This window comes from Rana temporaria, chromosome 9 (genome assembly GCF_905171775.1).
Source record: "Rana temporaria chromosome 9, aRanTem1.1, whole genome shotgun sequence".
NCBI classification, from domain to species: domain Eukaryota; kingdom Metazoa; phylum Chordata; class Amphibia; order Anura; family Ranidae; genus Rana; species Rana temporaria.
The window spans coordinates 94576633-94602156 of NC_053497.1; the positions used below are offsets into that span (position 1 = coordinate 94576633).

The 25524-nt window shown below is 38.8% G+C and overlaps 1 protein-coding gene across 2 annotated transcripts in view; it reads left to right on the forward strand.

Annotated features, from left to right (window-relative positions):
- TENM1 (teneurin transmembrane protein 1) overlaps positions 1-25524 on the forward strand; it is a 493379-nt gene that overhangs the window by 174796 nt on the left and 293059 nt on the right. For both annotated transcript variants that reach the window (XM_040323926.1, XM_040323927.1), the window contains exons 5-8: positions 3629-3828; positions 6154-6364; positions 15389-15490; positions 23077-23274. In XM_040323926.1, coding sequence (XP_040179860.1) covers positions 3629-3828; positions 6154-6364; positions 15389-15490; positions 23077-23274 — 711 coding nt within the window. The remainder of the gene's footprint in view (positions 1-3628; positions 3829-6153; positions 6365-15388; positions 15491-23076; positions 23275-25524) is intronic.

The following is a 25524-nucleotide window of genomic DNA, read 5'->3' on the forward strand; positions in this document are numbered from 1 at the left end:
ATTTTTCAACATCCACAATAAAATCATTGCAGATACAAATTGTTCTGAGCACTGGGATATAGATAAGTACATGAAATGTGTCATTGCTCAACTTCTTCTCACTTGTCAACTTTTCAGTCCTATTCTGCGTTATATGACTTTGGCTATTGCGTATTTTATCAAAAATAATGTGCTATGTTCTAGAACAAGCCAAGATGTTGTGTTCGTTTAAAGCATACTTTCAACAACAACTAAGGGTTGGGTTAAAACATATGACGTCTTTATAGTGCATGATAGGACCAGACAACTTCATTGTAACAATTAAATATAATGTGGTAAATTCAGTGTTAGTTCAACAAATTAAACAAATATATATTTAGGATTGACATTTTTGGGACACTGGTATCCAATTTATATTTTATCATTAGATTATTTATACTATTTATATTATCTATAGTTAGCTGTGACTTAAATGTAGAAAACTTTGGGGCAGATCCACGTACATCGGCGCATTGTTGCGGCTGGCGTAGCGTATCTCTGATACACTATGCCGCCGTAACTTACAGCATAATTTCCTTATCCTCAAAGAATTTGCGCCGTAAGTTACTGCGGCGTAGTGTATCTTTGGCGGCGTAAGGGCGCGCAATTGATGGGGGCGTGTTTTATGTAAATAAGTCGTGACCCGACGTAAATGAAGTTTTTTTTAACGGCGCATGCGCCGTCCGTGGGGGTATCCCAGTGCGCATGCTCAAAATTAACCCGGAACAAGCCAATGCTTACGACGGTGACGTCATTCTACACAAATCCCTATTCGCGAACGACTTACGCAAATGACGTAAAAAATTAAAAATTCGACGTGGGAACGACGGCCATACTTAACATTGAGTATGCCTCATATAGCAGGGGTAACGATACGCCGGAAAAAGCCGAACGCAAATGACGTATAAAAAAGCGCCGGCCGGACGTACGTTCGTGGATCGCCGTATCTAGCTAATTTGCATACTCGACGCGGAATTCGACGGAAACGCCACCTAGCGGCCGGCGGAAAAATGCACCCACGATCCGACGGCGTACGCCTGTCGGATCGAGCCCAGATGCAGTCGTATCTTGTTTTGTAGATACAAAACAAAGATACGACGTGGGAACTTTGAAATTACGTGGCGTATCAATATATACGCCGGCGTAATTCTTCTGTGGATCTGGACCTTTATCTGTACCCTAGGCATAACATGATATACACTTTGATAGAACTTGTGGTTGTTTCATTAACATATTAGGTTTGTGGCAAAAACTAAAAATGTGAAAACAAAATCGTGGTTCTGTCACAGCTAACCTTAACTGCTCTGCTAAAAATAGCCTGTTGTTTGCAGACATAAATAATGATTTACGTTGATGAATAGGTCAGAGAAATTATTTACCTTCCATAAGAAAATTTAGTTAGAGATAGCCACAAAGATTACAACTACTGCTACACCCTATTTTGAGACCCTCAAATGCTGTAATAAACTAGTAGAAAATTTTTTATTCAAATATTTTTTTATAGATAGTAAAACATAAAATATCATTTTTTTAAAGCTTATAAACTAAAAAGTATATGTGAACCCTCACCTTTAAAAACAACCTATTTAGTTTAAAATATAAATAAAAGCAAACATTTTTTGTATATATATTTAAAACATTCTAAATACCTTTTTTTAAAAGTGATCACATGCCCTGTGTTCTCAGCTGCATATAAGAGAGCTCAGGAGAAACAACAGCACACCAAACGTTCCAGGGAATAGCTATATGTATGTGGAAGTGGGCGGTGGGTGGGGCTGAGGATCCCCAGCTGACGTCAGTCGGGAGGGGAGAGGGAGAGAGGCGGCACTGTATACAGCATTATTTTTATACAGCACAGTCACAGGGGGCCATTACAGTAAAAAAAATGAGATTGTATTACAAATAAACAGTAATTTGAGCAGCGGGATGGGAGGGGGCGCCATGGAGCTGACAGGCAGATAGTGGGAAGAGGAGGGGGAGAGGATGGAGAACAAAACACAAGAGACATGGAGCAGGGCTGCGGCTGACAGAGGCATGTACGCTGACAATGGTGTCAAGGCTCAGCAGCCCTGATATATTGTGGTCAGCTTACAGGGGGAGGGTAGAAACTGGCAGGATCAGCCAGATATTATAGGTGATACAGGGGGCCAAATGACATTAGCACAAGCTGTGGGGGGCGGGAGGGGGGGTTAACAAACGCTTTAAGCTTGTTGGAATAAGAAAGCAAATATTTTGTTCTAAACAAGAATTATGCTGACCTGTCATGCAGTTTTGCCAATACATACATATTGCTAAACTGTTGGACTAGTATATTGTGGATGTTTGCTCAAAAGTATGCTAGTGTCATTTGTAAGCAAAAGCTGATTTTTACTGCCAGCTGGACATAGCTAGATCATAGTGATCATGTTTCTGTAATTCCCCAGCCAATACAATAAAATATACTATACTGAAATATAGTGGTGCTTTGGTGTGTTTTAAATTGAGCTGGTTCCCCGATGCCTGAAAGTATAAGAAACCTGCATAGAACAATTTTAAATCAGCCAAAAATATTTAAACCAATCTTTATTCTTTAGAAGTTATCTTCTGCACGTAAATGACAGAGAAAGTCTAACACTGCTGTGTTGTTTTTTTATTTGCTGTGTTATTTATCTTTTTTGGTGTACAGCTATACTTATTGGATAACGAATATTAAAATATTTTTTTCCTGTATATCTAATCCATAGACAGAGGTGTGACTTAGAACTACCTGTATGTGCCAACATCCCAAAACATTATATCCTAGAGCACAACATAGAATGGGTATCTGTTAACTTTTTTAGGCACCAATATTAACAAGAACAAAAAACATATAATGTAACAAAATTCCAATATTTTCATTGCTAAAAGAATAAATAAAATAGTTGTTGGATCAAACAATAATATCTCTCATCAGTGTTTCCACCATAATTCACAATAGATACATACAGCATATAGTAGTGGCACCAGGGCTTTTTTTCAGGGGGAACCTGGGGGAACTCAGTTCCACCACCTTTGGCTCAGACCCTTTGGTGCCTGCTCACCACAATCACTGATACAACACAGAAGTCTGTTTTTTGTGTTTACAAGTGACAGCTCTGCACTCTGTGTGCAACCCCCTGAACTATGCACTCTGTATGTAATGCAATCCTGGTATTTAATGCCCCTTTAAGACCCTTTTACTGTTTGTGAAATCTGAACGGGTCGTGGCTGCACCTATTTTATGAGAAAAGAGAGTGGCACCCATGCATTTTGAAACATGTTGGGTCATTTTCTTGGACCATTTCCATGAATACCACTATATATGTGTCAAATGTGTAATATGATGGACATGCTGATGAGAGATAAGTGATATTATTGTTTGATCAGCCAACTATTTTATGTATGCTTTTATCTTTGTAACAATAACATATTGGATTTTTTTTGTTACATTATATATGTTTTTTACTTGTTGATATTGGTGCCTAAAAAGGTTCAGATACATAATGTATGTTGTGCTCTATGTTGTTTTCATATATGCGTTTATTATAATAACTTGAATTTGTATAACTTTGTATACAAGTTAATAGAACTTTTTTTCTGTTTCTCTGTGCAGTTTATCAAAGAGGAAGAGCGATAGACTCTGGCGAGGTGGAAATAGGAAAACAGATTGTGGAGAGCATCCCACCTGCCTTGTTCTGGCGATTTCAGATTACAATACACCATCCCATGTATTTAAAATTTAACGTCTCATTTTCAAAAGATTCCCTTCTTGGCATATATGGAAGAAGGAATATCCCACCAACCCACACACAAGTATGTTTTGTATTTCTTTCTTTTTTTTGGTGACATAATTTTAGGAGTTACTGATAATGTGAACAATTTTAAGCCTAACTTCACTGCCACTGGACAGAGTTACTCTCTCTATATGTCTTGTTGAAAATGTATTATGGGGACAGGAAGGATATCTTTGGTTTTAAAATGCTACCAGAACAGGAGGTAGGGGTGAATATTCCAATATGGAAACCTGTTCTGGTGACAATTGATTACGAGGGAATTTCCCCTAACTTCTTGTTGTATCTCTTGGACAGGAAGAGAGGGGAAATTTCCCCATATGGGACACAAATAGCAAGAAACAACCTGATATGGGTTCTAATGACTGGTAATAAAAGGTTAATATGTATTAATTAATATTTGCTTGATAACAGACAGGTCTCAGATAGGTAGGTGCAGTGTAATTATTCAACATCTCGAAAAAGTATAATGATAAAATATATGTACTTATCTTGGATAAAATATATTTTAGAAATGATAAACTAGAAAAATACAGCATCATTTCAGTCCAGGAGACTTCTCAACTATCTAGCAGAAGTTTCTGGAAGACAACAATCTTCTTTTTCCAGACAGTCACGATGGCTCCCTCACTCATGATGAACAAAGTGATAGTAAACTTTTTTTTACGTTTTTAAGCACTTTCAGCAGATGATGTAATCACTTAATGAGATTGCAACTTCTTTATATTTGATCCTTGCCTATCTTTATGCCTGTTTTAGGGTGGCTGTTTCTTTTGTACCATCTCATGGAGTCACCCACAAATCATTTACCAGGGAACATTTATTTAATTGTGTAAAGCTTAAAAATTCTGAGGGTTTAAGACTACACTAAAGTGGAACTTCACCTAAAAAAGGGAAGTTCTACTTTTCCTCCTCCCTCCCCCAATAGTTTTGGATTTTTATTTTCTTGGGACAAGTACCTATTTGTGACAGGTATCTGCTCCACTTTTGCCTAGGCAATCTAAGTGAAAGTTCATCCCCCCACCCTCAACTTCTTGGAACATGTCACAGGTCCTGGGAGGCTGTGGGTCCTCTGAGAATGTTCAGTACTACTCACACATGTGCAGTAGAAAGTTGGTTGGGAAGCATCCGGAAGTTACAGCCGGATTCCTACATCCAAGATGGCAGTGCTGGGGACCCGAAGACCAGCAAATACCAGAAAGAGTGAGGACAGCGCTGGATACCTGGACTTGTAAGTGTCTGTTTATTAAAAGTCAGCAGCTACAGTATTTGTACAAGGGCAAGGAGGGCATCGGTCCATGAGTTTTTGTGTGTGGGCGTCTCTTGGCAGGTTTGCTGTTGTGTCATGTTCTTTTCATTTGGTTATGATAGATCTGATGGTGCTCCTAGGGATCATCAAAGATTTGAATATTTTTTATAATCTAACCCTGACTTGCACTACTCAACAACATTGTCCCTTACTTGTTTGGAGGGTTCCTTGGTCTGCATGGCAGTGTTTGGTTAGTGGTGCCAATCATTAGTATTTTATTTCTGAAAAATAGTTTTATGTATATATTTTTCTAATTTTACTTCACCAACTTAGACTATTGTGTTCTGATCCATCACATATAATTCAGATACTATACAACCTTTAGTTCAATGTTTTTTTTTATCTGAATTATATGTGATGAATCAGAACACAATAGTCTAAGTTGGTGAAGTAAAATTAGAAAAGTATATACATAAAACAATTTTTCAGAAATAAAATACTAATGATTGGCATGTGCGTATGTATTCACCCCCCTTGCCTTTTTAAATATGTTGTTACTATACAACCTTTAGTTCAATGTTTTTTTTAACAACATATGTAAAAAGGCAAGGGGGTGAATACTTTTGCAAGGCACTGTAGATAGTGTATAAATCCAACTTGTCAAAATTGCATTGACACACATGACTGCAGTATTACAGATTAATGGTGCAACCAGTGCAAGGGGAACATAATCATATGCAACCACAAAATATGTTTTATCATATTATAGTGTGTTTATTCACTCCTAAAACAAATTTTGATGCTAGCATTTATTGAACTTATGTGGAATTAATCTCTGCTTATGAAGGGACCATAATGTGTTTTTTTTAACAATTATAATATGTTCTGCTTGGCAGAGTATTACCCTTTGATCTTTTAGCCCATTTGGATTAATTTAATAAAACTGCATTTAGGTAGAAAATTATTATTAGCCATTGTGTTATTATATAATACAAACTTTCCTTTTGCTGTAATTTAACATTTTCAAAGCTTTTCAAAGTTCAAGTTTTCTCTATAATCGGCTTAATCATTCATGAATTGTCCTTGATCTTCACACAGTTTGATTTTGTAAAGTTGATGGATGGGAAGCACTTGATAAAGCAAGAACCAAAAAATGCAGAAAACCCACAGCATGCACCTCGGAGTCTAGTTCTGGCATCCTTACAAGAGACAGGGTTCATTGAATACATGGATCAAGGTACCTGGCATTTAGCATTTTACAATGATGGAAAGAAGATGGAGCAAGTTTTGATATTAACAACCGCAATAGGTGAGAATTGTTTTTTCACACCTCTGTACAAATTGAACATTATACTCTTTCAACATGTAGCAACTGCTATCACAGGTACGGTTCATTTCCAGACTTAAAAGAGAAGTATAGGTCTGTTTGTTTTTTTGCAGAATCATACTTACCTAGGTGGATGCAGCATCTGTCTGATCCTGCCTCGATCCCCCAACGTCCCCAAGCGACTGAACATCACGATGGCTCAGTTCTCACAGCTTCCCGAACAGAGAGCTGGTGATTGTCAATCAGTATCTCTCCGCTCTTCCCCCCCGCGCTCACTGGAGCGCTGCGCTGTGGAGGGGTGGGGAGCAGCCATCTCAGGCTCTCAGCAGCTCTATGAGAGCCTGAGACAAGCATTAGTCCAGGCACCTGGCGGATCCAGACTCCCATTGTCAGGATGACACAGTGCCTGGACTGATTTATTTGACGTCAGCTCTCTGCTCAAAACGGGTCACAGGAGTGCATAGGAGAAGTGGAGCCAAAATGAGCTTTGGCTGGACTTTTCCTATATCTCCCTTCTCAGTAATCTGTATTCAATATTTAGGTTAATTTACAAAAGGAGTAGAGCATTTTCTATTTGCAAAGTAAAAATGAAAAAAAAAACATAGGATTTTTTCTCACACATGATTGGATAATCAAAGTCTGTACAGTTTCACCTCATTCACTAAGCTAAGTAAAAACGAATTTTGCAAAGTAAAAAATAATTGGCTACGTTAACAGCCTATACTTCTTTAGTAAATCAAAATGCCTATACAGGTGCTCATTAAATTTACAGATCATTTTAACTAGGCTCATGGCAAGTTGAGCTGAGAAAGTTTTGCTCAAAAAAGGCAACCCAAATACACTGTATATGGTGAGTAGACCCAACTGTATATACAGGCAATTTACATTAACCACTTAACCTCCGGACCATATTGCTGGTCAAAGACCAGAACACTTTTTGCAATTCGGCACTGACAATTGCGCGGTCCTGCGACGTGGCTCCCGAACAAAATTGGCGTCCTTTTTTTCCCACAAATAGAGCTTTCTTTTGGTGGTATTTCATCACCTCTGCAGTTTTTATTTTTTGCGATTTAAACAAAAATAGAGCGACAATTTTTTTAAAAAAATAATATTTTTTGCTATAATAAATATCCCCCAAAAATATATAAAAAAACATTTTTTTTCCTCAGTTTAGGCCGATACGTATTCTTCTACATATTTTTTGTAAAAGAAATCGCAATAAACGTTTATTGATTGGTTTGCGCAAAAGTTATAGCGTTTACAAAATACGGGGTAGTTTTATGGCATTTTTATTAATATTTTTTTTTACTAGTAATGGCGGCGATCAGCAATTTTTTTCCGGTACTGCGACATTATGGCGGACACTTCGGACACTTTTGACACATTTTTGGGACCATTGGCATTTTTATAGCGATCAGTGCTATAAAAATGCATTGGATTACTATAAAAATACCACTGGCAGGGAAGGGGTTAACACTAGGGGGCAGGGAAGGGGTTACGTATGTTTCCTGGGTGTGTTCTAACTGTAGGGGGGGTGGCCTCACTAGGGGAAATGACTGATCGCTGTTCATACATTGTATGAACAGATGGTCAGGCATTTCTCCCCTGACAGGACTGGGAGCTGTGTGTTTACATACACAGTTCCTGGTCCTCGCTCTGTAACGAGCAATCATGGGTGCCCGGCGGCGATCACGCCCGCCGGACACGCGCACGGGAGTCAGTGATGAGCCGGGGGCGCGCGTGCGCGCCTCCGGCGGCGTGCACATGCCCCTAGTGGCCGCAAAGAGAGCTGACGTTATTGTACAGGCTCTCGCGCAGGGGAGCCGACCTGCCGCCGTAGAACTACGGCGGCTGGTCGGCAAGTAGTTAACAAACATTATGCATTAACCCAGAATAACAAATAATACAAGTCAATAGGACACAACATGTCTATTGAAATTTGTTTTGGGTGCATAGGGTAATGTACAACCCACAGGGTTCAAAAATATGCATAACATCAGCTCATCCTTGCCTGTCCTGCAGAAATTTGAACTACACCCAAGAGATCCTTATATAAGTGCCCTTTTGCTTGTTTAACAGGACGATCAGACAGAGAGTAAGTGTAACCTGCAGTTTACTAAACAAATGCAAAGTAAGAATCAGTATTGCAAAATGCGGTCAGATAAGAAAAATATAATATAGATTATAAAATATTGTACACACATGGACTCTTCACAGCAATGTCCCTGTAACTCAATCAGGGTAACACTTTGCTGCATAGCATAGTCTCTATAAGACTCTAGTCTAGTGAAATATCACTACTTCAGTGAAACAGTTCAGAATTCAGCCGTGTGTGTTTATGCTTGTGAACAGCATCTTCATCAGTAAAGTCTAGGGTAGCTCTGCTAATACAGGAGAACAAATAAAGGGACAAAGAGGTGGTACCCTACTGGATTTAGAATACCAATAGTTTGCATTGCATTTTTGTTTATTGTGTCTGATACACAGAAGCCATCATTTACATTTATTACAGCCAGATTCAGTAGGATACTCAGAGGTTGAAGTCGGGTACTCTTGGTTTATTTCCTATGTGTATCATGGGTCACACAAGATCTTTTAACTCCACTTTGCAGCAATAAGAACATTTGCATTTGACTTCTACACCAAGATGGTGTTGTAATCAACCCCTTACTGAGGAAATTTCATGCTGTGATATTTAATTAAAAAAATATTGTGTGAAAGCCCAAGATTTTTCTCACTCCAACCAACATTGCTAATATTATAGTATTCTGGGACAAACTAACTGCTTTGACTTTCTACTCAAGCAATTAAAAACACAATCATATGACCTAATAGGTTTCATGTTATAGGTATTAGAACATACCAGCAAGTCATACTTGATTCATGCTAAGAACTGGACCCAGTACCTGAGATTGTACGGCTGTCTTTAGTGAAGCCTAGCATCTAAATGACATGTATTATATTTGAGAAGCTTTCACAGCCAGTTTTCGCTTAAAGTGTATCTAGCAAAACCATTTTTAAGCTTCAGATAGAGTGGGAAATTATTAGAACGCCTGTCAGGTTTTACTGCCATTAAAGGCTCAGTTGGAGAGATTCCTTCACTTCCTGATGTTAAAAAGCTTGTCCTCAGAACAGGAAGAGAGAGGTAATCAGCAACACTGACAGCAGTAGAAAAGCTTCTTTTAAGTATGGGGATACTAGAGCCCTCGCCACCTTTGATTGCTGTCTGTTTTCCTGTTGCCGGTTTTCCCTCACTTCTTGGCCAATTAAAAGGCTGTCACCAAAACAGATAGTGAGGAGCAATCCCTCAATTAGCTATAAAACCTGACAGGGGTTCGAACCCAGTAATAATTGTTACCTATAACAAATTGAGGTAAATTGAACAAATGTTATACATCCTAAAGAAAAGCCATATTAGGAGATAGATGGAGGTTGCCATTACTGATTTTCTGAAAGTGGTAGTTGCTTGGTTGGCTTTGGCTTCTTTACTTTTCTGAAACACCACAGTACAGGAAGGTCAGAGTCATGTCACAATTCCTGATTTGAATTTTGACACCATGTCAGTGCCTCGGAAAGTACTGAATCCACTGACGTGAAAGCCGGGACAGTAGCATTCTCAAATGGAGAGGACAAAAATCACAACTTCCATAGTCTTGCAGCATAGGTTTCCTTTAACCAGCCTGGACCATTTTATTGCTAAAGGACCAGGCCCCTTTTTTCGATTCGGTACTGTGTCGCTTTAACTGACAATTGCGTGGTTGTGAGACGTGGCTCCCAAACAAAATTGACGTCCCTTTTTTCCCACAAGTTTTCTTTTGGAGGTATTTGATCACCTGTGCGGTTTTTATTTTTTGCGCTATAAACAAAAATAGAGCGACAATTTTGAAAAAAAAACAATATTTTTTACTTTTTCTATAATAAATCAGGCCAAAATATAGTTAGAAGATTAAAGGGCCAATGGACCTGCAATATATTACAAACATAGATAAATATATCCATATCCATGTCCATGTCTAAAAACATTGACCAAATAATTAACATGTCCACAATATAAGCTCTAAAATAACCCTCTTGTTCATTGACACGCCAAGAAGGTACACTTACTAGAAGATGTAGTATACTCTAGATATCCTCAGGATCTCAAATTGGATGTGGCCATCCATGTATATGCCCAGATAAATGCAGGGGATCATACTGTATAATATGTCCTAATACAAACACATAGCAAAAGGTATCATTAATACAGCCAGAAGTAAGAAGTAAGTAATAGTGGAACTCTCTGCTGTCATAATACACTTATCAGCAGCTGCAGCCCACTGGCTGATTGACAGAAGTTTTCCAGCTTGTTTTCCAGATCTGGGTACCTTCAGCAATAAACCCCTATTATTGTGTTGTTCCTGTTTAAACAAAACACAATGTGAGATCCCAAGTACAGAGGAAATAGTCCCCCTGCATTGGCCCGTTCCAGGTCAACTCACTCCTCAGAGTCTTGAATAGCTCCAACAGGTATGGCCCCTTCCCTTCCTTATCCAGGAAGCAACCATGTAGTTTTTTATGGGCCGAGTTACTAATATCATTGCTAACTTTAACACAGAGGCTGCCACCTAGCTTCCGTGCCCTCACCTTCTGACCTGCCTGTAGATATTTTAGTTCTTTCCTTTGCAAGTTCTCTCTGAATTCAGATATCCCAAATCCTAAATGGATGACGTTCTTTCATCTGAATATCTGAATTATTTTCCAAGCCTATTTTCCAAGCAATCAGCTTTTGATGATAAGGTATGCCTCATATTTAAAATGAAACAACCAGTAGGCTGTACCCACTTAGGATCTAGTGATATTTTTCCATAATACAACACTGATTGTACCTGTTGAAGAAATACAAGTGTTTAAAAGAGAAGTAAAATAATTGCATTTTTTTTTAAATTATACTTACCTAGGTGGATGTAGCATCGGTCCGATGCTGCATCTGTCCTCCGCTGGCTCTAACACTGAGAAATGAGCAATCAAACACAGCTGACTGTCAGTCACCAGCTCTCAGCTCTGCCCCATGGGCTGTGGAGGGGGCAGAATAGGCCGGCTCAGGCTCTCAGCAGCTCGTTGAGAGGCTTAGTTGGGTGCCGGTAGGGGCATGTGGGTGGATCCCGACCATATGGTTGCGTTCTTTCCTGAGCCTTGACCGACTCTGTGACGTCAACTAACAGTGGGCTTTAGCCCATTGTCTGCTGAAGGCGGGTCACAGGAGTACACTCTTGTGATCCACATGAGAAGTACAGCCAAATACACTTTTTATTTGGGACTCCGGCGGCGATCGGAGTAAAAAAAAAATTATTAATAAAAATGCAATAAAACTATCCCCTATTTTGTAAACGCTATAAGTTTTGCGCAAACCAATCGATAAACGCTTATTGCGATTTTTTTTACCAAAAATAGGTACAAGAATACGTATCGGCCTAAACTGAGGAAAAAAGTTTTTTATATATTTTTGGGGGATATTTATTATAGCAAAAAGTAAAAAATATTGCATTTTTTTTTCAAAATTGTCACTCTATTTTTGTTTATAGCGCAAAAAATAAAAACCGCAGAGGTGATCAAATACCAACAAAAGAAAGCTCTATTTGTGGGTAAAAAAATGATGCCAATTTTGTTTGGGAGCCACGTTGCACGACCGCGCAATTGTCAGTTAAAATGACACAGTGCCGAATCACAAAAAGGGGCCTGGTCCTTTACCTGCGTATTGGTCCGGGTCTTAAGTGGTTAAAAATATCAGAACACCTGTCTACAACATCCTATGATTGGTTGTTTGAAAAATAGGCCTGTTTGGGTCTTCAATTGAACTTTTGCTTCTGTCTCCACTGCAAACAGGTCTTTAGTTGGCCTAATTATGCTTAAGGAAATTGAAGATATTATAAAGCCATTACAATGTTCAAGGCATCTGGCCAAGATGGGTACACATCTGAATTTTAAAATAATGTAAAAGAGGTTGCTTTTTGTTTGACCTCAGTGCATAATTCCTTTTAATTTCTAATAAGAAACTTGTGTCAGATAAAATTTGCCAAGTTCCTAAACCTGAAAAAGATCTTGCACTCTATCATCTCACTATCCAATCTCATTATTAAATTGTAATGATGAAATAATTACGTCTATGCTGGCAGGTCAAAAGAAGAAGTGACTGGAGGTCTTGAACACTAAGATCAAACAGGTTTTATTCCAGGTTATTGAAAAACATTAGAGAACTGGTGGCAGCAATGCTACATTTAATAAGCTCCTACATTTCAGTTGCTGAAAAGTTGGTTTTTAATAACATTTGCGAAATAGACAACTTGATCTATATTTTTTCAAATAACATACACAGAACTAATTTATAGCATTTTCTTCCATCATAATTAATGGGCGGCAATCAGAAATCATGTATGTATTTACAATCATGTATGTATTTATGTATCTCTGCACTGATTTTTATCTGGTAATGGGTTCACTTTCTATCTTGCTTAGAAAGTCTTTGGGTAAATAAAGAGTTATTTGTATGATGTTGATTTACCAAAGTGCATGTCTGCCCAGATACTTGCACACCATCAACCTACTGGGGTCAGTTTGGCATATAAGACCAGCTTTGTAAAGTCTGACATTAAAGAAGTCCAGCCTGATCTCATTCGGCTGTGCTTCTGCTATGGGTCACAGAAGTGCAATTTGTTTTTCACTTCTGTGACCTGCAAAGAGTGGTCTGAAGTCTGCTCTGTGCAGACATCACCAATATCAGTCCAGGCACTGCAGCATCACGACTCTGCAAGTCTGGATCTGCCAGGTGCCTGGACTAATGGCTGTCTCAGCCTCTCAGTGAGCTCTTGAGATGGTCGATCCCTGGCCCTCCACAGCTAAGCGATCTAGTGAGCATGGAGGAGCAAAGCAGGAGAGTTGATGATTGTCAGGCAGCAGCTCTCCACTCAGGGAGGTGAGAGAACCGAGCCATCGGCGGTGTTTGGTGGCTCAGTTCTCAGTGAAGATGCATCAGGGGGACATGAGTGTTTGTATGATTATGGGATAAAAAAAATCCCATACTTCTCTTTTAAGTTTGACATTATCATATACTGTGATTTTAGATGTATTGGCATATGTTTTTAAACTCGTTAAAGACAATCTATGATTTAATTGTTGTCCTAGTTTTGACCTATGTGCTAAAGATTTTCACCACTTAATCAGTTGTTGTTTCTTTTTGCCTTGAAATCTTATATTCTGTGGAGGTCAATGTATTTATTGCAATCCTTCTCATTTTATCATATCACCTATCAAGACTGACTGAGTAAATGTTGTTTTTACTGCAATGGGGGAAAATGCTTACACTTTAAAAGATGCTTCTTGTTTTTCATTTGAGAAGGCTTGTTTAGGGCTCTCAACGTGTACTGATATACTCTTCATTGATTCACGCTGTACATAACTGGTTGGCCAAATTTATTTATTTTTGTAGATTTGCAGCTCTCAACTTTGTGGGGGATACTCTATGATCTCTTTATAAAAGGGGGCTCTTAACGCTTAAGCCTCGTACACACGATCGAGAAACTCGATAGGCGAAACACGTTTTGCTCGTCGAGTTCCTTGTTAGGCTGTCGAGGATCTCGGCGAGCCACATTTCCCCATTCCCGTCGAGGAAAAAGAAGACATGCTCTCTTTTTGACTCGACGAGATCCTCGACAGTTTCCTCATCGAAAAGTGTACACACGAACGATTTCCTCGGCAAAAAAAAAAAAAAACAGCAAGTTTCTTGCTGGTTTTTGCCGAGAAAATCCGTCGTGTGTACGAGGCCTTATGTTTATCTGACAACCAGTAATACAATTAATGTGGCTATTGCAGGTAATCTTCCATCCCTGCTGACGAAATGCAAGATAACATGTAGCATAACACGTTAATGCAATGCTTCAGAATAGATAAATGTGTAAGAGTCCTTGGAACTTACATGCAAATGTTTACTAAGAAGATTGTAAAGGCTGTTACCTACAATTGTCTAAAAATACTAACTTGCTCACTGTCCTGCTGATCCAGTGTCTTCAAGACTTTCTGAGCCCCCAAAATAAAAATGCAGATCAGGAATTTTCACTGCAGCTACTGCATGCATGTTTGGGGTCCAGCAGCTAAGACATTCAAAGCAGTCAAGTAATTAGCATTGACAAAAATAAGTCAATGATCATAGCCAATATATACAGTATTATTTTACAAGCCTACTTTCATTTTAAGAATGTTCTAGCTTGAATTTTATCAAAGGTCACGTGCAACTATTGTGTCTTTCTTTCCTACACTCCAGGTTTCATAAAAGCTATATGTTCCTCATTCATTTTGTTAACTATGCAAACAATCCAGGAGTTCTTCCTTCTGAGTGATCGCTTTGTGCATGGCATCAATAATTATGATATCCAGAGGATGATTTAGACAATTGCTTTACTTATGGATCATTTCAGATAAATGTGCAACCATATACATGAAGAATTACTCATATCTGCCAGTATATGTATTGATGTGTCTTTACTCTGTATTCCATATTCATCAAAACCAGTGCTGTTTTTCAGGATTGTAAACCTGACCGAATCCAGTAAACAATTGCAATTATTGAGCCTGTGATATATTGACAACATTAAACTTTTCAAGACTTCTACATAAAAGTGATCTTTTTCAACTTGTTTCAAGCTTGAAACAGATGACGGCAAATGCATATTTATCCTATGTACAGAGCATTATCCAGTAATTCATTTGCTCGCTCTTACATACTTTACCCTGAATTGCATTTCTGTAATGCTACTGATTCTATGACAATTTTATTCATCTGAGAAAAAAATGTATGTACTCAAATACTTATTTGAGTTCTTGGTATATCAGAATAAAAGCCAGTATGATTATTTTTACTGCAAAGAGAAATTTGCAGCAATTTCCTCAGCAATTGAGTTGCTCATAATGTATTACATTTACAGCTGAATCCAAACTTTACCTCAGTGTAGTTTATTCTATTTTATTCACTCACAGAAATGATGGATGATTGCTCAACTAACTGTAATGGAAATGGAGAATGCATATCTGGGCACTGTCACTGCTTCCCAGGATTTTTAGGACCAGACTGCTCTAGAGGTATAGATCACTAATCCTTATATTACTTACATTTTCTCTCTGTTTGATACACTGTAAACTTGGATTGGAAGATGATAAGCATACACTCATACATATTTATGTATATTTGTTAAGCATTATACAATACAACAGGCAATTTTACTAAAAGAGTACAGAATGTTCCCTAAGAGTGCTCCATTTGTAAAGCAGTGACATGACCTTATCACAGTCATATCACATTACTTTAAAAAAGAGAAAAGCATATGTTTGTAAAGCACAGCAAACTGTATTACTAATGTGCATTATGAACTGTTTGCTTTGGCAATCTTTAGCAACCAGAGTGACATTCAAATGATTAGGAAACAAAGCCAGGAGGAGACAAGCTCAGTTAAATGACCGTCACATGGTTATTTTTCCTGCAATCTCAAAATATTCTCTACAGCGTTAAGCTGAGAGCATGCTGTGGAACTTGGCAGGCTCCACGCCACATTCTGTAGGTTATGAATGGTATTTAAAATGTATACCTTCATATGGAGTAAACACGCCTCAAGAATGGAGAACTGCCTTGAAATGTGCTACCTTAACAGCTGCCACCCCAGTGACCGGTAAGTGGGAAGATTGGCCATACACCTCATGGCTGCAGGACACTGCTCTACAAACTGCCAGTGAGCAGGTCTTTTAAGGCCATTCTGAGGATCCAACACATGGCACAGACTAACCCCAGCTGCTGTTAGCAGCAGAAGGAGTCATCTGAACGTCATTAATCATTTTACTGTGAGTGTCATTTTTTTTTTAATCCATGACATATTAAAATGATTACGCTATCCTTGCACTTACAATTTGTGCTTGCTTTTTGGAACCGTTTTACCCTAATTATCCAATGGTGTGAAAGGACAGATCCTGTTTTATTAATTCCCCTGTATATCAGTATTTAACTGCTTCCCATCTGACCTATCGTAAAATGATGTCCTCCTAGGATTGGGCTGCACTCCAGCGCGATTTTCACTAGTGGACAAAGCAGATGACAGATCAGTTTTCCCGGCCCACTGCCAATACCATGTGATCGCTGCGACCAACCAATACACAATGATTGGCTTTGATTTATACCACACATTGTGTACTATTGTGTTGATCTCTGTGACTGGTTAAAGTGATCACATGTTACATACAGGGCCAATCACAACCCATCTGCACCATGTGATTAGCTGTGGCCAATCATAGCTAATCACAATAGTAAACACTAAAATACAGACAAACCTTGGTTTGCGAGCATAATTTGTTCCAGAAACATGCTTGTAATTCAAAGCACTTGTATATCAAAGCATTTTTTACAGGGTATAAAAGAGAAGAGAGGCACCTCTAAGTGTAGCAATATGTTGCTAAATGTTGTACCTTCATTAAGGCCCCTTTCACACTGGGGTGGGAGGCGCGGTGGCGGAATAGCGGCACTAAAAATAGCGAAAGCTAAAAATGTGAAAGCCCTCGGGCTTTCACATTGAGAAGGCTGGGCAAGAGTTTTTCAGACGGTATTTAGGCGCTGTTTTTAGCGCTGTACCACCTGAAAAACTCCTCAGTGTGAAAGGGGCCTAAATGTAACCATATTGGTACACTTGGAGGCTCCTCTCTTCTTTTTGTATACTCAGTTGGGACATGACTCTACTCTTATATCAAGACATTGCTTGAATATCAAGGCAAAATGTATTAAAACATTTTGCTTGTCTTGCAAAACGCTCTCAAACCAAGTTACTCTCAAACCAAGGTTTTACTGTAATAGTATTCAGAAAAAATGGTTGCTTAGAAATGTAAAATTCACTGTTTTAAGCAATCAGTGTGTAAGAATAAAAAAAAATCTGGTCACCTCCACAGAGTAATGCAGTGTTACTATGGTAACACTGTATTGCTCTGGTAACTGTATCAAGAAAAAATAAAATTGTACTGGCAATTACCATTCAAAGTGTGACAGCACTGAAATCTGAAAATTGGCCTGGACAGGAAGCGGTGTAAAAGTGTCCGATATTGAAGTAGTTAAAGCAAGCACAGCTTCACTTTATTTGCTAAGCTAAGTGGACATCCACCTTGCTAAGTGAACACGCAGGGCAAATTGTGTGTTTAAGGGAGCCTTTAATCATATCAAATGTATTTTAGCTACATGTTAAGATTATCTTAAAGTGAACCATTTCATTATTTGTTAGCTTGAGCTACGCCTTAACTTTTTAGTAAAGTCCATTAAAATTTTCTAGTGCATCAAACACTACCTCCTCCAAAGGTCAACAATGCTTCTGTCCACGGGTCACTTGATTACTCCCCCATACAGTGGTGTCACCCTAGGGCAGGAAGTGTGGTACTGGTAGGACGGCAAAGTGGAAAAAATGTAGGGATTGATAAGCTACAATATATGACATGTTTGTTTTTGGTTTAGATACACTTTAAATGTTACATACGCTGTAATCTTAGTATTATGCAACAACAATAACAAAAATATTTAGAGTATCATTTGCCCTTTGTTTTAAAACACAACTAAAATAAGCATGTGATGACGTTTAGGGATCAAGGGCCAGATCCACAAATATCCAGTGTAACTTAAATCTTCCGATTCAAGTTACACCGCCGCAAAATTTCTACCTAAGTGCCCGATCCACAAAGCACTTACCTTGAAATTTGCGGCGGTGTAACTTAAATGTGTCCGGCGCAAGGCGTGCCGAATCTAATGGGGCGAGTCCCATTTAAATTAGGCGCGCTCCCACGCCGGACGTACTGCGCATGCTCCGTCGGGTAACTTACCCGACGTGCATTGCGCTAACAGACGTCGCTCCGACGTCATTTGCTTAGACGTTAACGTAAATGGCATCCAGCGCCATTCACGGACGTCTTACGCAAACGACGTAGAGTTTAAAATTTCGACGCGGGAACGACGGCCATACTTAATGGGGCTTAGTCAAATAGGACTTAGCCCTATTTTTACACGGCGTAACTCGACGTAAACGACGTAGATTCAGCGCGACGGGCCCGTCGGAACGTTCGTGGATCGCCGTAAGTGTTCATTTGCATATTCTAGGCTGGCCGCAATGGCCTCGCCACCTAGCGGCCGGCCTAGAATTGCATCCTTAAGATCCGACAGTGTAATTCAATCACACATGTCGGATCTTCTGCCTATCTATGGTAAACTGATTCTGTGGATCAGTTCCTTAGATAGAAACAGGGATACGACGGCGTATCAGTAGATACGCCGGCGTATCCCTTTTGAGGATAACCCCCTAATTCATTATACGCTGTAGGCCCTAGGGTGTCCCATATTTCACTTTTAAGATTCTGAAAGTCTCACAAAGGGACTCAGGAGATGGACATTTACAAAGAACACTGTAGTTTAGATTTTAAAATGTGCTTTACTATTGACTTCCTCTGATCACTTAGCATTTTCCATGAGCTCTTTCTCCCTGTAAGGATAATAACTCTGTGGTCTACCACAATTCATTTGGCACTGTATTTAAGAGGAATGAAGTAATTTTCACTGTAGATAGTGACAGCACAGGTTAATTCAGCTCATCCAGGCATCAATAGGTGATGATTTATTTGCTAATATAAATAAGCCATTAAACTGAGACTAGATGTCTGTGGTGAAAATGAAAATATTTTTTCACCATTACTGTGTATATAACTAACATAACAGAGGTTAAAAGAGAACATCCAGTGTAGTAAGAAGAAAATCAGTTAGGTTAATTGCTCTTAAAATGTGCACAGAATTTACAGCTTGCTAATTACTTTAATTGTGAAGTGTTATCTTAGGTAGCTGGCAGCTAGCAGCTGCCAAAACCTTGTGTTGTATTTACAGCGTGTGATCCCAATATCTAGATAGCCCAAATTACAAGTCCAGGTAATAAAATTAGGCGTGCACTTTTGCTGATCTTGTTTTATAATATCTGACAAAGTTGTGTCCATTCCAAAAGATTATGTTTTTTTCCAATGGGATTAAAACCCCAAGGTTGCTTTAAAGTGTACTCGTGTTCCAATAAAATATTTAAATAAATAATGCTTTAAAGCAGACACCAAAAGATGTCTGCCATTAGCTTCAATAACTAGGGAATTTTCTTCTGTGCCCTCTCCATAATAAATTTTCGACATTACTGGGGTCTGAGTTCCAGTGTCTGGAAAAAGACAGCTTCATTGACCTGTAAAGATACTTTTACTGTGCAGAGTTTATTAGGAACGTGGCTTCAGTCTAGGTTCATATCTATGCGGCTGCGCTTGATGCATTTTTCAGGCACGTTTTGCAGTGCATTTTGTGTTTTCTAACCCTATTTTTTTATGAGTTTTTACATGCAATTTTCATGCCTTTTGTGTTTTATTTTCTCTTTAAACACACTTTAAACACACTGTATATAGCTGGTTGCTAAGCAGGGGGCTGGCGCATCCTTAACAACCAATGAGACATCACCTGTCAGTGGGGTTCCCCGTTGACAGCTGAATTTAAAAAAAAGAAATTGCTGGCAAAAACAATCAGGGTTAGTATGGATTTGGAGGGGACACCCCACACCAAAATGTTTTAAAAAAATGGTGTGGGATCCCCCCACAAAATCTATAGCAAACCCTTATCTGAGCATGCAGAATGGCAGGTCAGGAAAGGGAAGGAAAAAGCAATTATTATTTTAATAAAAGACTTGTCAAAAAACAGTTTTGCTGGCAATTATTTATTTTTACATTCAGGTGTCAGCGGTGAACTCATCGGTTGTTATGGACACGGCGACCGGCTTCTCGACCCCTGCTTAGCAACCAGCTATATACAGTGTTAAATTAAAACCCACAAAACACATCAAAAATCCCATCACAAACACAACACTTGTGTTTCTGGTGTTGTTCTATTGAAGTCTATTACCCGAAAATCGTGGGAAAAAAGTCACTGACCCTTTCCAAAAACGCACCGGCCACAAAACACATGGATGTTAAATGTACTGTAATGCGTTTCTGCAAACTGCAAAATGCACTAAACAACACATAGGTGTGAACCTAGGATTAGTCTACTTAATTGCCATCCTCCATTCTAATAAACTTTTGAGTTCCTCGTGGCTAATAAAAACAGTCCAAATGGATACAGGGGAGGCAGTTGATAGAGCTTTTTTCCTTGTGGAAATGGTTACTAGGTAAACCTGGAGAAAGTGAACCTCCCTAGCAGAGCCAAAGACGGCAATAAAAATCTGAGAGACATGGTAACCCTTCCCTACTTGCTTTAGATACACTTTAAATACATGCTTTGTTAATTAAATATGTAAAGCAATTGTGCTTATAAAATGCCCAGTGTGAGAAATTTATGTAAGGCTTTGAAATTAAAAGACTAACTCCACTTTCTTGGGGAAAAAATTGCATATTAGTAAAATATATATAGCATATACAATTGCGATTTAAGCCATATTGTAATTGAATGGTATTAAAAAATAACCTTTTCAATCTGCAGCTCTGCAATTTTCTGTACAATGCAATGCAATATGGCTACCTGGAGGTGTTCTGTAAACACAATGTGTACCAAACGCCTCCCAAAAACAATTTCCTGCTAGCCTGATTGGCTCACTGATTTTCCCAGAAGTCTGCACTAAGATAGAGTCAGATTTCAGGCATCCCCTGCAACAAAAATGTCAATAGACATCCCATGTAATGGGATGAAAATACATGGGCACATACAAGCACACAGGAATTTCTTCAGAGTAGCAAAAGGTAGAAATCTGCAGAAAAGTTTGTTAGAATCCTTGCAATTTTTCATATGGCTCTTATGAGCATCCTGCTATAAATGCCTTACTAAAGCAATCGTAATACTAAGTTACACTACTTTGGTACATTATTCTTCTATGCTTTGAGACTAAACATAGTAATATCTCCAAAATCAGATATTATTTTAGTACCCAAAACTTCTGAAACGTTAAAAGGAAAATAAATTGGTGCTTGTACCATCAGATTGCTTGTTATAGCTTCTTCTTTATAATGTTATTCTATTTTCTGTTTGATCATATTACTTTGTAATTTCTTGGAAAATAATAAAAATGACAATATACAGAAAAAAAGTTACCACAATACTTCATATTCCCAAAAAAACTAAAATCCTTGCAACGTACAGAGGGGAATGTTTTTTTTTTTTTTTTCTCAACAAAAGTGGATTTACTCTTTTATTGCAGCTGTTTTCATTATGGTACCAATTAGGACAGCTACAGTGCCTTGAAAAAGTAATCATACCCCTTGAAATTTACCACCTTTTGTCATGTTACACACAAAAACATAACTGTATTTTATTGGGATTTTATGTGATAGACCAACACAAAGTGGCACATAATTGTGAAGTAGAAGGAAAATGATAAATGATTTTCAATTCTTTTTACAAGTAAATATGTGAAAAGTATGGCGTGCATTTGTATTCAGCCCCCTTTACTCTGACACCCCTAACTAACATTTTGTGGAACCAATTGCCTTCAAAAGTCACCTAATTAGTAAATAGCGTTCATCTGTGTATAATTTAATCTCAGTATAAATACAGCTGTTCTGTGAACCCCTTCCAAGGTTTCTTAGAGAACCTTAGTGAACAAACAGCATCATGAAGGCCAAGGAACACACCAGACAGGTCAGGGATAAAGTTATGGAGAAGTTTAAAGCAGGGTTAGGTTTTTAAAAAATATCCCAAGCTTTGAACATCTCACTGAGCCCTGTTCAATCCACCATCCAAAAATGGAGAGTGTTGCACAACTGCAAACCTACCAAGACATGGCCGTCCACCTTAACTGATAGGCTGGGCAAGGAGAGCATTAATCATAGAAGCAGCCAAGAGGCCCATAGTAACTCTGGAGAAGCTGTAGAGATCCACAGCTAAAGTGGGAGAATCTGTCCACAGGACAACTATAATTTGTGCACTCCACAGATCTTGCCTTTATTGAAGAGAGGCAAGAAAAAAGCTATTGTTGAAAGAAAGCAACTGGAAGTCCAGTTTGCAGGTTGTGAGAAGCCATGTGGGGGACACAGCAAACACGTGGAAGAAAGTGCTCTGGTCAGATGAGACCAAAATTTAACTTTTTGGCCTAAATGCTGAATACAAATGCACGCCACACTTTTCAGATATATGTAATAAAGTTTGAAAAACATTTATCATTTTGCTTCCACTTCACAAATATGTGCCACTTTGTGTTGGTCTATCACATAAAATCCCAATAAAATGCATTTACGTTTTTGGTTGTAACACGACAAAATTTGGAAAATTTCAAGGGGTATGAATACTTTTTTAAGCATCTCCATCTTAAGTCTTAAGTATCTCCATGTTAAGACCGAGGTGCCAGTTCCAAAAAAAACCCATAACTTTACAGGTCCAGAAATTCTGAATGTTGCAAAGAAATGGTGATTTTGTAGAGAGTATGGCAGAGAATCTTCTTCTTAATGTGTAGTTACTGTTGTCTGTCAGCTAGGACAGTCAAACAGATGTTGCCAGGAAATGTGGCATTCCATCCACCATGATGTAATTGTCTGCCTTAGCTTTTAATAGAATATCTGGCTGCAATCAAAAACCCCTTAAATGAAAAGATATCAGAGAAAATCCATACAATTGCTTTTTCAGCCTTGTGTTTCTTTATTGATCTTTGCAGATTCGTGCCCTGTTTTATGCAGTGGCAATGGTGAATATGAAAAAGGTCACTGCATGTGCAGGACTGGGTGGAAAGGAGCGGAGTGTGATGTCCCAGAGGAACAGTGTATTGACCCCACCTGTTCTGGTGGCCATGGCGCATGCATCATGGGGGTCTGTATTTGTGCCCCAGGATACAAAGGAGAAATATGTGAAGAAGGTTTGTTCTGGAATTGTATTTATATTTTCTTCTATATGTACAGGTAGTACAAATGCAGCATTAAAGGGGTTGTAAAGACAAAAATATTTTCCTCTTAAATTAAAGTCTGACAGTAGCTGATAAATCAAAAAGAAATGTTTTGCATTATAACTAGTTTGATACCTGTTGAAATCGATCTGTTTTATTCACCTCCAGCACTCCTGAATCATTATTCTCACTGACTTCCTGGTTTGCGGTGCGCATTCATTCTTGCTACATTACGGCCTAATGGGAACTACAGTTCCCATTAGGCTTAGCCTCCATGCCTGTGAGGGATAAGAGAGCATCTTCACGCAGGGCTGTAGTCATAGGGAGGGGGTGAGCACATTCTGCTTTCCACCATGGAAAACGGCTCAGATGCTGGTGGAAAGCAAGAAGAGGAGAGACAGGAAATTTAATTTTCAAACCTAAATTACTGTATTTTGGAGGTCAAAAGGAAAAACGAGGTAAGTGATATTTAAATGCTCTTGCTTACAGCAATCAATTGATCTAATAAAAAACGAACCTTTAGGCCTCGTACACACGGCCGAGGAACTCGACGTGCCAAACACATCGAGTTCCTCGGCCAGTTCAGTCCTGGAGCCGCCGAGGACCTCGGCGGGCCGAGTTCTCCCATAGAACAACGAGGAAATAGAGAACATGTTCTCTATTTCCTCGCCGAGGTCCTCGTCGGCTTCCTCGGCCGAAAGTGTACACACGGCCGGGTTTCTCGGCAGAATTCAGCCAGAAACTCGGTCGGAAGCTGAATTCTGCCGAGGAAACTGGTCGTGTGTACGGGGCCTCAGTGTTCCTTTAAATCTGGACACTCCACTTCTCCTAAAGATGCATGCACAATCTATTGTTCTCCCAAAATGATATCCCTCCAAAGAGACCTGCAGCTTTTTGTTACCAGTGCATAAAAATGTGTGTAAAGTGCATAAAATAACCACACTCCACTGGACTCCTGATTGCTTTCAATTTAAAAAGCTTTATTGTTTATGGATGATATCACTTCCCTGTCTGACTACAAACTTGAATTTAAAGAAAAATAGATGCAGTGGTGTTCGGCTATGTTTTATACTCTACAATCTTGTGTTTTCTGAGAAAGCTAAAATAAAATTCCTGCTTACTGTGATTACTCCTAAACATTAGTCAGGACATTACTGGCAGGCTCAATTCACCAAGTTAAGCCCCATACACACTATCAGTTTTCCTGATGGTTTTCTCTTCAGGTTTACCAAAACATCTAATATGAGGTCAAACCTCAAGCGTTTCAATTTGTATTAAATTAGGCAGGTCCTTGTACTACATGGTTTTGGTAAACCTGAAGAGAAAAACAGCAGGAAAACTGATAGTGTGTATGGGGCTTTAGAGTGATCATAGCAAGGAGATCCAATGAGATCAAAATAAAAAAAATCACATAAATTACAGCAAGAGATGTGAGCCTGAAAGGGATACATTTGATCTGCATAGTAGGATCCATTGTATATAATTATCTAAATAATATTTATATATACTGTGTATATATATATATATATATATATATATATATATATATATATATATATATATATATATACACACAGTATCTCACAAAAGTGAGTACACCCCTCACATTTTGGTCAATGTTTTATTACATCTTTTCATGTTACAACACTGAAGAAATTACACTTTGCTACAATGTAAAGTAGTGAGTGTACAGCTTGTATAACAGTGTAAATTTGCTGTCCCCTCAAAATAACTCAACACAGTTATTAATGTCTAAACCGCTGGAAACAAAAGTGATTATATACTCCTAAATTCAAATGTCCAAATTGGGTCCAAAGTGTCAATATTTTGCATGGTCACCATTATTTTCCAGCACTGATTTAACCCTCTTGGACATGGAGATCACCAGAGCTTCACAGGTTTCCACTGGAATCCTAACACTCCTCCATGATGACAATACAGAGCTAGTGGATGTTAGAGACCTTGCGCTCCTCCACCTTCCATTTGAGGATGCCCCACAGATGCTCAATAGAGTTTAGGTCTGAAGACATGCTTAGCCAGTCCAACACCTTTACCCTCAGCTTCTTTAGCAAGGCAGTGGCCGTCTTGGAAGTGTGTTTGGATCGTTATCATGTTGGAATACTGCCCTGTGGCCCAGTCTCCGAAGGGAGGGGATCATGCTCTGCTTTATTATGTCATAGTATATGTTGGCATTCATGGTTCCCTCAATAAACTTTAGCTCCC